The sequence below is a fragment of the Lissotriton vulgaris genome, chromosome 2_1 (assembly GCF_964263255.1).
Source record: "Lissotriton vulgaris chromosome 2_1, aLisVul1.2, whole genome shotgun sequence".
Taxonomy (NCBI): Eukaryota; Metazoa; Chordata; class Amphibia; order Caudata; family Salamandridae; genus Lissotriton; species Lissotriton vulgaris.
Window position 1 is genome coordinate 371968200 of NC_141687.1, and position 15906 is coordinate 371984105.

The following is a 15906-nucleotide window of genomic DNA, read 5'->3' on the forward strand; positions in this document are numbered from 1 at the left end:
CTATGACCTGGTACACTACAAGCTTCGCTTGGAAGTCTTGGGGCTTTGGTGGAGACAAGGAAGAAAACATTCAGAAATCTGAGAAGTACGGAAGAATATGAGGATGCCATTCTGCAAGGTAACTGAACCCAACCCCGCACCCTCCCCCAGCACATGTGCTTGTGTGAAGCAGAACAGCTGGCTGAAACATGGCTTTCGTTTTGGTACAAAGGGCCTCTGATGCTTGTAGCATTCATCCATAATGTTTGCAGACAAGAAGTATTAAATACAAAAAGGCTTTTTCATGTTTCTCCAGTGACCTTTAAATGTACTCGCTCATGGCTGTGCCTCTATTGTGACAGAAATTGGGCAATAAGGAATTAGAATATTGTTTTTGACACCCCACTTCACCTTAATGTTAACCCCCTTTTTAGGACTGTTGTGTTCCAGCGCCCTTGTAAGCCCTCATTTATCTGACAAAAGCTACTGTCTGGGCTCTGCACACTGCTAAGCATTGCTACTGCTGCACAGTTTGTAATTATCCTCCAACTTGAAGGTGGAAGTTGTCCTTTAAACTCCCCAACTCTAACTAACGGGAAATAAATAACTTAAGCTTTAATATCCTCACATGGCTTTAAGCACAGGCCAGATTTACCAGTTATAAATTAGCACAAGATGCAATTAATGAACACCAACAGATACTTACCCTACCCACCACCCCCCGGCCTCGGACTGTCTCCAGGGTGCCTGAGAGACTGAAAATTCTCCAATGCCGCTCCCGGAGCTGCACCACTTCAACACCCAAATTCTCCAAGCGGATACAGTAACGCCACTGAAGAAAGACAAATGCAACAGGGTTAGAGTTCATTCAAAATCGTAAGTGGATTGTCCGACAGACACCGCCACCTCTATGAATAATTCTATAATAGGTCTAGAGCAGGCCAAGGTGTTCAGTTTTTGATGGCACACAATATTAACAAGTGAGAGAGAAGTGGTTTATAAGAAAATACAAAACAAATTGGCTCTAATATTGATAGTAGTTCTTACTCTTACAGAATACTGTCCCTTACCCTCTAAGTATCAGTTTGTAGCTTGTAGAAATGTAGATTCACATGCTCCCACCCTCCTTCTCAGAGTCAGTACCTTGTTTGCACATCTCTGAAACATTAGGTATTTGCTTTATGTTTTTACACCATTTGCTCAGTCATCACATTCTCGTAACTACCTACTATGTAATTACACTCACCAGCTGTGCAGAAAACAGTCAGGGCTCAAGCGCATTCCCTACTAAGGGAGGAGTCATAGGAGACCTTTTCGAACAGAAACAACTTGCAACGTCCAAGCCCAACACTCAATGGCAGGAGTAAGCAGGACATAAGCATGCTACGAACATTTAATTTATCAATATTGTGGTTGGCTGAAAACCTGTGTGTTAATTAAGGTCTAAAGGTACTTTTTCTAACACGGAGCACAAACAAAAGTGGAACAATGGACCAAAACAAAGCTTGCTTGAAATCTCATGCAGCTCACGTTAAAGGTATATTTTGAATTTATCCTGCTCTAACAGCAAGGAGTTTCGGAACAATGGTCCTTAAAACACTGTCTAATGACATGATAAGGAATATCACAGCGTATGTTTTTTTGATAAAAGATCATTAAAGCAATAATCAATGGAAGGTATTTACTGAATTCCCTCGGCAGACCTTCCATGTTAGCCCTTCAAATGAGCCAAAGACAATGAAGGTCTGCACCTTACTTAACAGCTGTTACAAAGTATCACATTTAAGCACATTACTCTTTCTATTCTTTTGTACCAATCGGTTTAAAATGTAATCACCTTACACCTGAAGCTCCCAAAATGCCCTAAAAGCACAGTAACACTTACCCAGTACACATGGGAGTTCTGTGCTTCCTGCAAAGACAAGGGAAAAACAGAATTAGACATGCCAGTTCACTGATTAATGGTAGTTAATCCCTAGCCTCCACCAATGGACGATACATAGTATGCCGCCTCTACAAGGAGGGGTAAAAGCATGCCTGGCAGGGAAACCAATCCAGAATAAATATTGGTATACAGAAGTAAGGAGGAACTAAGTCTCAGTAGACAGCATGGAAGATGTTCAGAAAGGCTCACAGAAACAAACAAGTGTGGTCACAAAGGATCAGGAGGCACAACGATGCCCGACAGGTCTGTAGTTAATATCACAGCTCAGGAGAATATGTAGAGGAACCATAATCACCCAGCAGATAATAGAAAGTACCCATGTAGCCTCTATAATTATGGTGGCACAAAAAGTACTAAGGTAGAACAGACTTAGATTCCCCTCTAGCAGAATGAAGTGTGTGAAAGTACAAACACCTGAGGATTCGAGGTTTAACACGGTAAAGAGCATACAAAAGTAAGGCACTCAGAAATGTCCCCTCAGAAGGTACATCAATAAAAGGCTCCTTTCCTATTAGGAAAGGGTGGTGCTCTCAAAGAAAGGCACACACATCCTTCAGAGAGTAGAGTGCCTAAAAACATATTCAACAAGATTGGCCTCATGACAAAGTATCCAAGTATGAATATGACATTGAATGTCCCCTCTCATCAGAACAGTGGCCTCGATCTCCTCTGAAGATACACTGAATGAAAGTCATTTTATAAAAACCTCCTATTGACCACTGAAAATGAAGGGTGACATGTCAAAACGGAGATGGAGGATTGAAAATAGGTTTCTTAATCTAGCACAATGTAGGAGCATCTGCAAGAATGTGCTTGTGTACGTATGGCGCGTACAATGGTAGAGTTTGGCATTGGGATGCAGCACCAGACGCCCTTTCCTGTGAAAGACATTACATAAAACCTGGTTTAACTGGTCTTTAATGGTTTATTATCAAGACTAATCTCCTCCAAAGTAGAGGCGTGTTTAGCCCTCACCCGCATGCCCATGTAGAATGGAATCACAGTGATGCGGATGTTCTCGGTTGTCTCACGGTGCACATCCGACAGCTCAAGCCAGGGATGATTCTTTTCCTGCCAGGCGAGCAGCGTCTCCCGTGGGACAAATGGTGGAGCTGTGAAGAGGGAGGAGACACCCAGTGAGCATTAATGTCCTGAAATGCGCCAGGACATTTAAATTCCAACTGAGTGTTTTCAATTTAAAGAAAAAAATATACAATTTCTGTTATTAGAATGGTGATAGTGTCCTATGTTCTTGAGTAGTGTTGTATGTTCATGAGTAGTGTTGTAGACACACCCAATTATGTTTTAACCTTCCACGCACTTTTCTGTGCTTTGATCCCCGGGGTTTTTCGCATTTGCAACTCTTCACTCCTGCCTATCCCATCCTCTTTCTTCAGACGAAAGCATGTAATGTACCCAAATGCGTTGTCATTTTTTGGACAGTTCCTTATATTGTATATTACTTTTGCTAAAAGCATACACAGGTCATTTTATGATGCCAATATTCTGATCACAGAGAATTCAGGGATCGCCACTTTACCACAGTCTCTCTCCTAGCAGTCATTAGCCCAAGGAGCACAAAAGTCCTATGGTTTGTGAGTTCCACCTCTTTTCATATACCAAAAAAGCCAGCTTAGGACACAGTGTGATCTACTATTTCATTATTCTGGTTAGCGTTGTTCACATTTACATCCATTAACTGCACGATTCCGAACAGCTCCAAGTAAAGTGCACGAACGATCAGGCCTCATTTTTACACCTTTGACGTTTTGTATCTCGGTACATTGGGTTTTGAACAGTCTGGTGCAGTGTAGTATGCAGGTAAATATTTCATTTGAATGCTGTTTAATCCAGCACTGAATACGACTTCCTGAGGACCCACAGAACTTTGTCTCCATTATAAACTGCTGAAGTCTCCATTGATCAAATTCCTTTCTTTCATTAAATTACATCATGAGGTCTGGTGTGTGCTAGCTAAAAGTACTACACTGTGTAAAGAGGGGTGGGGTCGCACACTACTCACACACCGGCGGAAGTTGCCCCTGAGGACTCTGGTCATTGTAGTAGAGTGTTCGCGATGCATCGTCTTTCGATCTTGCTATCTTCGCCATCCCTGGACACGTGTTTCGGGTTTTCAACCCTCATCAGCAGGGATAGGCAGTGTTCTGGGGTCGCCGATGGCTGCCAATATCTGCCAGGTATAGTACCACTCCGGCGCGTAGGTGCAGGATCCCAGGCTCGTCAGCCCGCTGCTCAAGGGAGCTTTAAGTTACAAAGAGGGGTGGGGTCGCACACTACTCACACACCGGCCGAAGTTGCCCCTGAGGACTCTGGTCATTGTAGTAGAGTGTTCGCGATGCATAATCTTTCGATCTTGCTATCTTCGCTGTCTTCGCCATCCCTGGACGCGTGTTTCGGGTTTTCAACCCTCGTCAGCAGGGATAGGCAGTGTTCTGGGGTCGCCGATGGCTGCCAATATCTGCCAGGTATAGTACCACTCCGGCGCGTAGGTGCGGGATCCCAGGCTCGTCAGCCCGCTGCTCAAGGGAGCTTTAAGTTACAAAGAGGGGTGGGGTCGCACACTACTCACACACCGGCGGAAGTTGCCCCTGAGGACGGGCCTGGGAATCCCGCACCTACACGCCGGAGTGGTACTATACCTGGCAGATATTGGCAGCCATCGGCGACCCCAGAACACTGCCTATCCCTGCTGACGAGGGTTGAAAACCCGAAACACGTGTCCAGGGATGGCGAAGACAGCGAAGATAGCAAGATCGAAAGATGATGCATCGCGAACACTCTACTACAATGACCAGAGTCCTTAGGGGCAACTTCCGCCGGTGTGTGAGTAGTGTGCGACCCCACCCCCTTTTTGTTACTACACTGTGTACTCTGCACCCGTGCTAAAGAGGCAGCTACTGCAACCAAAAGATTAAAAAAAGATATCCCTGGATCTGTTGTGAGGTATTAAGAACAACATTTGTTTTCTGAGTGCATGAAAAGTTAAATGTAAAATACAGAATATTCATAGTGAAGTAGTGTGGCTCACTGGTTAGAGGCGGCAGACCCGAGAGCAGTGGACGGCCCGGGACCAGGCTTCGATTCCCGGCGCGGCAGGTTTCTGGACCAGGGTCAGCGGACTCGATAATTCTCTCGCCTCGGTGCCCACTCTGATCAGCGATCACACTCGGCAACTCTGGGCATTAGCTTGCCTCATCTTCACTAACGGCCCCACCAGACCGCCGGGGATGCCTGGTCTCACCCTGGAGATACCCATTAAGGGGCCATCTCTCAGGGAAGCCAGGAAGGGTTTCGCAGCGGTCGAAGCGCCTTGGGACCCTACGGGTAAGTAGTGCGCTATATAAATGCCAATACATTTACATACACATTTACAGTGGATCTATTCACCCAATACAGAATACAGCACCCAACACTGTATTCAGTAATTCACCGTGGACACAGGGCTGGTGCAGGTCCTGTGACCAGAGCTAGCAGTAAGGCACGGACGGTGCAAAGCAAGATGACAGCACAGGTCTGATGCACAGAAGACTCTGAGCACAAGACTTGTTGCATATGCAGAGTCTGTTGCGCATTACCAAAGTCTGTACGCAGATGATCAGATTGAAAAAGGGAAGTGCAGGGCCTGGCCATGTGCCATCCCTGGTCCTATCTGGCCTGCTGCACATGGACGCCAAATGCCCAGCGGGATTTAACCAGTTAATTCAGTTTTATTTTAGAGTGTGAGTCAACATTGCAAAAGAACATGAAGAATGAAACATTTGTAAATTTAAAGCCTCGAGAAAGCCCCAGGGCCATTAGCCCTAGGGGTGAAACCCATGTTGGCTGACCTTCAACTATACGGATTAATATATTGTCACTGCAAAAAAGGAGAAATATAATAAAATATAATTGGAGCAATACTTTTATGGATGGGAGCAAGCTTTTTTAACAACAGGGGAGACACTCCTACGCTTCTTTGAATAGGGTGTAGATGGCTGTATGCAGTGTCCTCTAGGTGTGGGTCCTGTGCCATCAGGACTCACAGCTGCACAAAGTCCTTAGACACAGAGTCATGTGCGCATGTCCAAGGTCCTTCACCACTGACTTGGCAGGACCATGGCTGAGCTCAGTGCCAAAACAGATGGCTAACACAGCAGATATAATGCACTCAGGAGCACAAGTACTGGCAAAGTCAATAGTTCTAGTTTTGTTGACCTATTGACATTGCAATGATTTGCAGACCATCGCCAAAAAGCGAAATGTTTTTCACCATACATGTGCAAACCTAGTGAATGGCGTTTTAAAAAAAAGTGAGTGGCCCAGCAGCATGTGGCCAGGCCCTTCCCCCAAATTATTTCTTTTAAAGGACTGTGAGGGGTGGGGGAGCAACATAGGAGCGGGTGGAGGGGCTTGGGGTTAACAAAAAGTGAGCAGGGAGAGCGACGGATGACCTTGAGGTCATGGGGAGGGTAATAATTAGCAATGCCTTAGTCCTAACTCTAAAGCCCAGGTCCTTTGGACTAATAAACCCCGAGCCTAATCTTAACAACCTCTTATGCTAACGAACAACAGGCAAAGGGTTAAATGGCCCTATTTCCTGAATTCCCCTAGTAGGCTTGCTAAAATATACCAGATCGCTGTTCCTCGGATCATCGAGATGGGTGACTCGGCCTTAAGCCATCAAGCCGTTGAAATACATAGGCAGTTAGCCGTGGCACTAGGGGATGTGTTTTACCCAGTGGGTGGAAATAAACGGCGTGGGGATAAGACACACCCCTGGCTTGATGATACCTGCAAGAAGGCAAAAAGGGATCTCCTAATAGCAGTTAAATCCAAAGACAGGGTAAAAATTAGGTCATCCAGACTGCTCTACAAAAAGGAAATCATTAGGGGTAAGAGAGAGTGGGAGGAAACGAGGTGGGAAGAGCTGAGATCCGTGCTCCTCCTAAAGGATGCCAAGTTGTTTTGGGCAATAGTTAACTCAGGTATAAGAGGGGGAGGCGAGGCCATTTCCTCGAACATTGCTTCCGCAGTGTGGGAAGCACATTTTGGTGAACTCTACACATGTCCTGAGTGTGACGATCATGTGACCCTTGGTCTGGATCAGAATTTAGATGGGGCCACAGCCCCTCCGTTATTCCCGGCCCTAGACCGCTTATATGAGTCTCGACCACTGGGGGTCATGGGCGTGGGAATACGGTTGGACCACCAAGATAAGCGGGAGGCGATCCCCACCGAATTTGGAGAGGGTAATTCCCATTTCCCTTAAGGAAGTGGAATCTGCAATTGAAAGACTTCTCCCAAACAAAGCCCCAGGCCTTGATAGATTGCCAGGTGATTTGTTTCGCTCCTAGGCCTAAAATCTGGGCACCCTACCTTGTAATCCTGTTCAATGCGGTCCTTAGGGGGTCTGACCTACTGGACACCTGGTTGGGAGCGGAGATCGTCCCCATCTATAAGAAGGGTTGCCCTCTAACCCCATCTAACTATAGGCTCATTAGCCTTATAGATACAACTCAAAAATGAATGGATAGGGTCATATTGGACAGGATACAGGGATGGATGGAGGAACATGAAATACTGACTACTCTCCAGGCTGGATTTAGTTCTGGCATCTCGACCCTGGACCAAATTTTTAGGCTCCAGGTCCTATTCTGGAAAACTGCAAGAGTGGAGGGAGGCAGTCTCTACCTTGTTTTTGTGGACCTGCGGGCCGGATTCGATCTTGTGCCCAGGGAAAGATTGTGGAAGTGTTGGAAGAATTGGGCCTCCCGTCGTACCACTCGACGTCTTGATTAGATTCCATGCAGGGAACTACGCCCAGGTTAGGTGTGGAAGGAATGGGGACCTTTGGGCCTGTTTCCCTGTATCTAGGGGTGTTCGCCAGGGCTGTGTCCTGGCTCCAACATTATTCAGCCTCTACATCAATGGCTTGGTGGATGCCTTAAATGGTGTAAAGGATAACGACGCTCCCTGGTTAGCTACTGGAAGTGCCCGCTCTGATGTTCGCGGATGACACTCTGCTGCTATCCCGAACGTCAACGGGCATCCAGCGGGTACTGGACGGGTTTGTAACTTTCTGTGCCTGGCGTGGATTGGAGGTAAATTTGGAGAAAACTAAGTTTATGATCTGCAATCCCCCGAGGCGCACCAGTCCTAACCCTGTTCTGAACAGCACCCCCCTTGAACGGGTGAAAACCATTGTCTATCTTGGTGTTACGTTGACAGAGGACTTTGATTGGGGCCACCAGATATTTATATCTGCCCTGAGACACTCTCAGATTATAGGGGGTATTGGTAAACTTCACAAAACATCAGAATTCAAACCTGTTGCTCCTGTCCTTGAGATATATAGACTCCAGGCCAGGACAGCAGCCGTATATGGCGCAGTACTCTGGGGACACAAGAACACACTGAGCCTCTTAAAAGTTGAACAGTCCTTTATGAGAAATCTGGTGGGTCTTCCTCAGAGTACACCGCTTACACCTTTGCGACTGGATCTGGGTCTGGAGTCAATTAAGGAATTGGTAGCCGCACGACCCCTGCTCTACTGGAGAAGGCTTTGGTCTGTACCTGAGCTCTCAGCCTATAGAGCGGAATTTCTTGAGGTTTGGGGACAAATAAAGAACAAAAATATTCCCTGGTTATCCCACATCAAAGCTCTTTCCCATTACGTAGGCTTGCCCCAGCTAGGGGAGACCCCCGAGCTGAGTTGCCCGAAGATACCTAGATCAGAGTTGCTGGCCTATGTGAGATATCAAAACACCCATGCACTACAGTGCTCGACAACCCTGGGCAGGCTTTCTACTGCGTTCCTGTTGGTAAAAGTGGATTCTCAGAGGGAGGATTTTTTAGATCTAGTGCAACCCCCCCTCGCAAGGAAATTATACACCCAACTGAGACACGGCTGCCTACCCATTAGGGCGTTTACTTCTAAATGGGCCAATACTGATGAGGGAACCTGTCCAGCTTGTAACTGTACCCGAGAAGATGTTGTGCATGTCATGTTTTTTTGTGCGGCGTACAGCAAAATACGAAAATGCTGGCTGATCCCCCTATGTAGAAACTTGGGACTTAGGCAATGTGCGCAGGCGTGTAGGGTTTTAACATATGATACCCCCTGTGAGAAGTTGGCCTGATATGTAGTGTTTCCAATTCTGGAACCACTTAGTATCAGTCCAAACAAACCCCAAAGATGTCAGGTTGTAAGTCAACCTTGTTAGACAAGCTATCCTAGTGGTAGCATGGACTAAGCAGCCTTAAAGGCTTAACTTAAGAGGTCGTGTTAAGCGAGCTGTTTTACCACATACAATCCTGTAATCAAATGAAAGGACACCACACAAGTATATATTGTAAAAATATATGTATTTATTTCTAAATTACTCCCCAGTACTCTTTATGAGGAAAGGGGCACAAGCGTTAAATCAAAAGCACAGTATAACATACAAAGTTGCACAATTTTGGATAAGGGCCGGTGGCCACTTAAACCATATACTAAAAAAGTGGTATAAGAGATACCAATCGAACAGTGGTTAGGCCTAGGGCCTAGAGATTCGCTGGGAGCAGTCAGGACTATCAATGCTGAAGTCGGGAGTAGCCCACGGAACTCGGGTGCAGCACGGAAAGTGCGGCTTGCACCAATGCAATGTCAATGGTGCGTAAAAGTTACACAAAGTGAGTTAAAAGATACTTCCGCTGAACCTAGAGGAACAAAACTTAAGACACAGACCCTAGAGGTGTGTACCAGTGTGGGAACACCGGCGTTGCAATGTTACCTCACCCACAGGAAGTGGGTGCACAGGGTCGAAGTGGCGTCGGGTTTTGACACGCAGGCTCTTGGTGCTTGAAGCTGTTGCAGCTGCAGGCGACGTGAAGCAGAAGTGTCCGGTGCGATCCAAGGGTGGATCGAAGTAGAAAAGTACCTGAAAGCAGAGGGGACAGAGTCTGGGTCACTCAGCAGTGACCAGGGTGGAACCAGGACGGAACCAGGCAATGTCGGGCGCAATCAGGTGGTTGTCGATAGGCTTCTCTCCACTGTCACGTGGGCTCTGGGGCATCTGCGACGTCCAGGAGCAGGTCACGATCTGTCCCACGTAGGCTCTCGCCGTCAGCACCGTCGGCTTCAAGATTGCAGCAAACAGCACTTGGCAAAAGCAATCCACGCGGAACCGGGAGATTGCTTATCACTCGAACCAGGAGGGTCAGAGTGGGGGCTCCTTTTTACAGGAGCTGGTGCAGATCTGGAGCAACCAGAAAAGCGAGTCGTATTCAATTTTTCGTCGGCACAGGGGCCACAAGCCAGCTGGCAAGTGACCGGACCAACGCGTCGAGCCAACACAAGCAGAAGGGCCCCACGCAGCACTCGTCGAGTGTGGAGGGGGTAGCTTTGGTGCAAGTGGAGCTCGGGGTTGGGGCTTCTCAAACCCCGATGTACAGCTGCGAGGGTCACTCGTGGGCTGCACGGTCAGCGTCTCGTGGCCTTTTCAAGATGGCGTGCCCCACGCTTCCGGTCGCCTCCACTGGTCTCAGCTCTGCAGGGACTGTGGATCGGGCAGGGAGAAGGCAGGCAAGCTTGATCTCGTCGATCTCTGTCGCTCGAGTTCCGGCGGGAACTGCAACAAAGCAAGGGTCGAGGGCTGGATGTTGCCTGTTTGCACAGGGTGGTCACTCCTTGACCACAAGGGAGATTCTTCAGTCTTCTATGTTGAGTAGAAAGTCGAAGGGTCCAGAATTCGTTTCTTATGTTTCTTCAGGATGATCTGAGTTGCATTGGCACTGCTCCCACTCTTATTCGAATCTGGTGGGCTGGACATCCTGCTAGGTCCCCTCCTATGGGTGGGACCCAGGAAGGGGGTGGTTACACCCCTTTCCTTTGATCCAGGCCGCGCTGGGACGGGGGCTGGAAGGCCCCAGAACCGGTTTGGCCGGATTATGCAAGGGGCAGCCTTGTGCTCCCCAGGCAGTGTCTGGTTTCTTTGAAACCTCCCTACTACAATCCACTATCTCCTATCTGGGGTGGTTTGACACCGCCCTGCGACAGGAAACCCTTTGTCCAGGCCACCATATGCTGAGTTTCAGTCAGCAGCAGGAGGCCAGACCCGTGTCTGTGGCAGAGGCATCCATTTTGTGGATCTGAGGCTCATCAACCGCGTTTCAGTAAAGTAACATGTCTTATCCCTCTAGAAGGGTGGAATGCTACCCCCGTCGCCAGAACTGGCGAGGGGGTAGTATTCCAAATCGTATGACACCTTACACGACATGTTTTGATAAAGCCAAACTAAAGTTGCTATATAACCGCGAGGATTATAAGGCGCTTAAGAGTATATGGTATGGCATTATCCCGGATCAGCTTAGGGAGTGGTTCCCGACAGCTGCAGACAGGCTCAGCTCATGCCAGAGCTCCATCTCACATAAAACCACGCACTCTGCCTCCAGGATTGATGAGGCCTTCCATAGGAGTGGCTTACAGGCTATATATGTGTCCAGATATAGGTTTAGATATAGGTATACTATATCTAAGCAAGGGGTGATTACACCCACTTGCCCCAGCTGAGTGATCAGCCAGTTGTGTCAATTTAAGAACCAGCCAGGGGTGGCAAAAGCTATGCTTCAGCCCCTGGTAGGCCTTGGTGGCACCTATGCCCTGAGCACCTATAGTGCATGGTACAGGGGCTGACAAGGAGTCCATTTCCAATTGTGGTATGTACCTAGGGTACATGGAATCCATTTTACAGAGAGAGCAGATAGCCTGGGGCCCTGATTAGCAGGGAACCAAGCCAACTAAGTCGAAAACCAGCTAAACACAAGGCAAAAAAATCTGGGGTAACCATAGTCAGGTAGCCACCTTCCTACACCCACCCTCCCCCATTGTCTTCACTGTTTCCCGTTTCTTACATGGTATGTGGCGCAGAAGGAATGGCTTTATTGAAGGTAGAACGGAAATGACTTGAATTAAATGCACCACCTCCTTCTCGTTTCTTTTTAATATACAATTTTTATTACCTGTGTCCCTTTTGATAACTTACTGTTTAATAACTTTTTCTTGTATACTCCAACTGTTTATATTTATGGATTTTATTACTGTGCTTTGTATGTATTTTATCTGCACTTTTATGGTCTATGTCCGAAATAAAGTTATCAAAAGTAAAGTAATAATTAGAAACAACTGCAAAAGGCCTATTAGTGAAAAGTAATGGAAAGGGTGGAGGGAGGGAGCAACACAGAATGTGAGGGTGGAGGGCAGCTATAGAAGGAAAAGCAGCACACAAAGCAGAAATCAAGTGAAGGTTGAGGGGGCAACACGGAGCACATGGAAGGGTATTGTTTTTCTTTTTTAGAGCAACACACAAGCTAGAGCAAGAAAACACATGCACGCTCATGCAGTGCGGAAAGAAAAAGAAAAAAGTAGTTCGCAAAATGTGAAGATTGGAAGGATACAAGTTAGCAAATAAAAAGAATCTATGCTCCAGGGGAGGAACAAATACAAGAAGAGGAAGGAATTGAATAAGCAAGCAAATGAGTGTGACATTAACCCCTTCCATGCTGATGACGAACCCCAGCCGTCATGCACTACGGTTCTCGTGTGCTGATGATGGCTGGGGTTCGTCACGGCCCGCCCCTGTTCGTATTGTTTACAGCACACCAGGGGAATCGCGGCCGCATGGAAGGGGTTAAGGCCAACCAATGGTAAGCAATGGGTGGGTGCGTAGGCCATTCTACATTTTTGGTATGATTCACAAAATGTCTTTCACAAACAGACATCTAAAAGCGGTCTGTAGGCAAGAGTTAAAAAGAAACTTTGTTACAAAAAAAACCTAGGACCAATGAAACTGGCAAGATATGTTTGTCTATGCCACTATAACTCGTCACCAATACACTGCTATTGGCTTCACAAAAGATGTCAAGTAATACATCACAAATAACATAACTAGTGATTTCAATTATCACCTCACCACTGACATCATCGTAATATGCAGTTTTTGTCTGCATCTGTGTTTTTTCATTTTTACTTATGAATCCAATTTTCATTCTGGAGTTACTAAACTGCACACATTTGGAGACTGACTGCAGCCACTCATTAAATCTGAGCAGTAAGGATTATGTTACTTAACCTGTAAGCATGTGTTTTTGCATTTAGTCCTGTAGATTCACATGCTTTGTGTTAGAAACTGGATCCCTGGCTGGCCAGGGCTTGCGCCAAAGTCAGTCAGAGACCACCACTCCTAAGTCAGGGCAAGGGAGTCACGCGCCAAGATAACCCCTGCTCACCCTCTAGGTAATGTGACGCGAGCAGCCAGGCTAAAGTTGGAGGCTATGTAGGTTAAGTGTTTGTGCGCGCACCCAGCAACAACACCCAAGGCCCACCACAAAGGAAAGTCCACACAAGGTTATATAAAAATAGCCTTTGTATTATACCAAAACACATTTAGACAAGAACACACATTTTACAATGTGACAACAGGCACGGGCAGAATTTACAGGGGATATGTACAAGACAGGGCCACCTGGACCATTGTCAGGAATCATCACTTTTTAGGAATAGTAATTAGCACATACAACACTTGTAGAACCAAATAGAAAATGTAGCACACAACCAGTGATTACTGGTAAAGAGTAAGTACCTCCTACGCAACCCTAACCACCTCAGGAAAATATTGAGCAGGGAACCAAGACCTCACTAGCAACACCTGTACTAGGAGAAAACAACCACCTAAGTATCACCACACATTTAGGGGTATAAGCATAGGAACATTACACATGATGCATTAACATTCAGAGGTGTAGAGAAGGAAAACAGATGATGCGGAACCTACATTCAGCGGTGTAGAAACAAGGCACATGACGCATAAGAACACATTCAAAGGTGCAGGAACACACAATTGCGCAAAACTCACATGAGCCACAACATGTGGCAGTCCCTAGGTCTTCTGGCCTTGTTGGGGCTAGGACGCCATGTGTCCCAATGTCAGGGGCCTACACGTAGCAGCTGCCCACGAAGTGCTGGGCAGCTGGTGCAAACAATTGGGGGGGCCAACTTGGGAGCCTCGCAGGCTCTGACCAAACCAACTGACTGTCCCCTAAGCCTCTCTGGCTCAACCAACAAGAAATGCCCCCCTGGAGCCTCCATGGCTCTGAACAACACTGTGGGGCAAGGTGGGAGTGGCCCGCTGCCTTCTGGGGCCGCTCTACCACTGAGCAACTGGTGCCCCCTGAGCCTCGAAGAAACGATGGTGGCACTCCAGAGCCTCTCTGGGCTCTAAACAAGCGAATTGCCCCCTGGTAGGTGGAGTCCCCCCTCTGGGGACTCTGGAGAAATGTGCGCGTCGTTAGAGTCCCTCTCGGGGACTCAGTGACCAAATGGGGGGGCTGGAGCCTCTCGGAGCTCTGAGGACAACTGTGCCGCCCGTTGGAGTCCCTCCTGGACTCTAAAAGAATACCCCCGAGCCTCTACTTCCACAAAGAAGAATGCCCCCAGGTCGGAGCCTCTCAGGCTCGAAATGCAGACTGCGCACCTAATGCCCCCGGTGGAGTGAGCACACAGGGGGGAGCGGGCACTGGCAATGTGCCCAGACGCCCCCTCTTCAACAAACTAGCACCACGGGGCTTCGGCCTCGCACCCTCTCCTCCCGGCTAGATCCACTCACCGGCACTGTAGGCACTCTCTGCCGGTCCTACAGCGGCGATGGGAGGACTCCTCCGGCGGTCGCTCTGGTGCCGGTCACCACGGGGCTCTTCAGCGGCTCTCCACGGGAGCTCCCGCTCCTCGGGGGCTCCCTTTCCACACTTCTCCCTCTCTCTCCGGGGCTCTCCATCGCTCTTGGGTGCCCCGGGGGGAAAAGACCAGGCGCCGGCTCTCTCTCGCTCTGCGGCTGCAGGGCGGGACTTCTGGTTCGTTGGTCTCAGGCCGCGCTGCGATTGGCCGACTGACCCCAACACTTCCGGGTCGTCGCGGGCAGCGCGGCGGCCCGTTTTAGGCAGGCAGGCGGGGTATCAATATCCGAGGCGAAGGCTCCCTCGTAAATTAAAATACTCGAGGCCAATATGCGGTGTGGGCTGACGCAACAGGGGAATCAGGCGCTCTCAAGAGCTAACAGCACCCAGAGCGCTCCCAGCGCGATAAAGCACTCCCAGGCGCTCGGGGGAGAGATAAAGCGCTTCCAGGCGCTCTCAGCAAGAATACAGTGCTCTGAAGCGCTAGGGGCAAAACGAAAGCGCTCTCAGCGCTATAGGCAAAAGCAAAGCTCCAGCAAGGTTCTGGAGGCAGACAGGGGGGCAAGGCTGGGCCCAGAGCCAACTCACTGGGCCTCCAGACAGGGAGGCAGTCCATGTGGCGGTCCTCCTGGCCCCAGCAACAGCAGCAGCCCCCTCTGGCAGGATCCTGGAAGAGAACAACATTCATGGGGACACAGCCCCTTCTTATACTGTACAATCCTTTGTCTGTAGGTGTAGGGTGGGGGAGAAACCAGTCGCAGCTGGTTTTGGAGCACCCTTGATGGCTCAACCACCGCTTTCATTCACTAGGGAGGCTAGGGTTGTTAGACGCACCACAGGGGGCGGAGCCAGCATTGTGTAGGGAAAGCCCAGCCCCATTCAGGAACCAGGTGCAGCCCTCCCTCACATCACTCAGGCTGTCCTCTCCACTCACTCCTGGGCAGACCCATCCAGACTTCCTGGAGCCAGGCTTGCCAGCCAGCTCCAGCCAATCAGGCTCCAGCACCCTCACTACACACGCACACCCATGTCTAGAAGTGGCACTTCCACACTAGACACATTCATGCCGCATACATCATTACGCAGCATTCAATCTCACGAGTTCGCACATACCAAACTCGAGCCTGCACACCTCACGCATCAGAAACTACCAGGGACACAGACATTCCCCATGCATTCCTATGGGAGGGCAAGCCAACCTTACTCCACGCACTCAGAGTGCGCACGCACTTTCCACTGGGCCACAGTGAAAGTGCGCAGAAACCAAAAAT

General features: G+C 48.5%; 1 protein-coding gene across 1 annotated transcript in view; it reads right to left on the reverse strand.

Annotated features, from left to right (window-relative positions):
• POLDIP2 (DNA polymerase delta interacting protein 2) overlaps positions 1 to 15906 on the reverse strand; it is a 318221-nt gene that overhangs the window by 116130 nt on the left and 186185 nt on the right. The window contains exons 7-9 of the mRNA XM_086955186.1: positions 2900 to 3036; positions 1865 to 1891; positions 686 to 811 (exon numbers count right to left, since the gene is read on the reverse strand). Coding sequence (XP_086811312.1) covers positions 686 to 811; positions 1865 to 1891; positions 2900 to 3036 — 290 coding nt within the window. The remainder of the gene's footprint in view (positions 1 to 685; positions 812 to 1864; positions 1892 to 2899; positions 3037 to 15906) is intronic.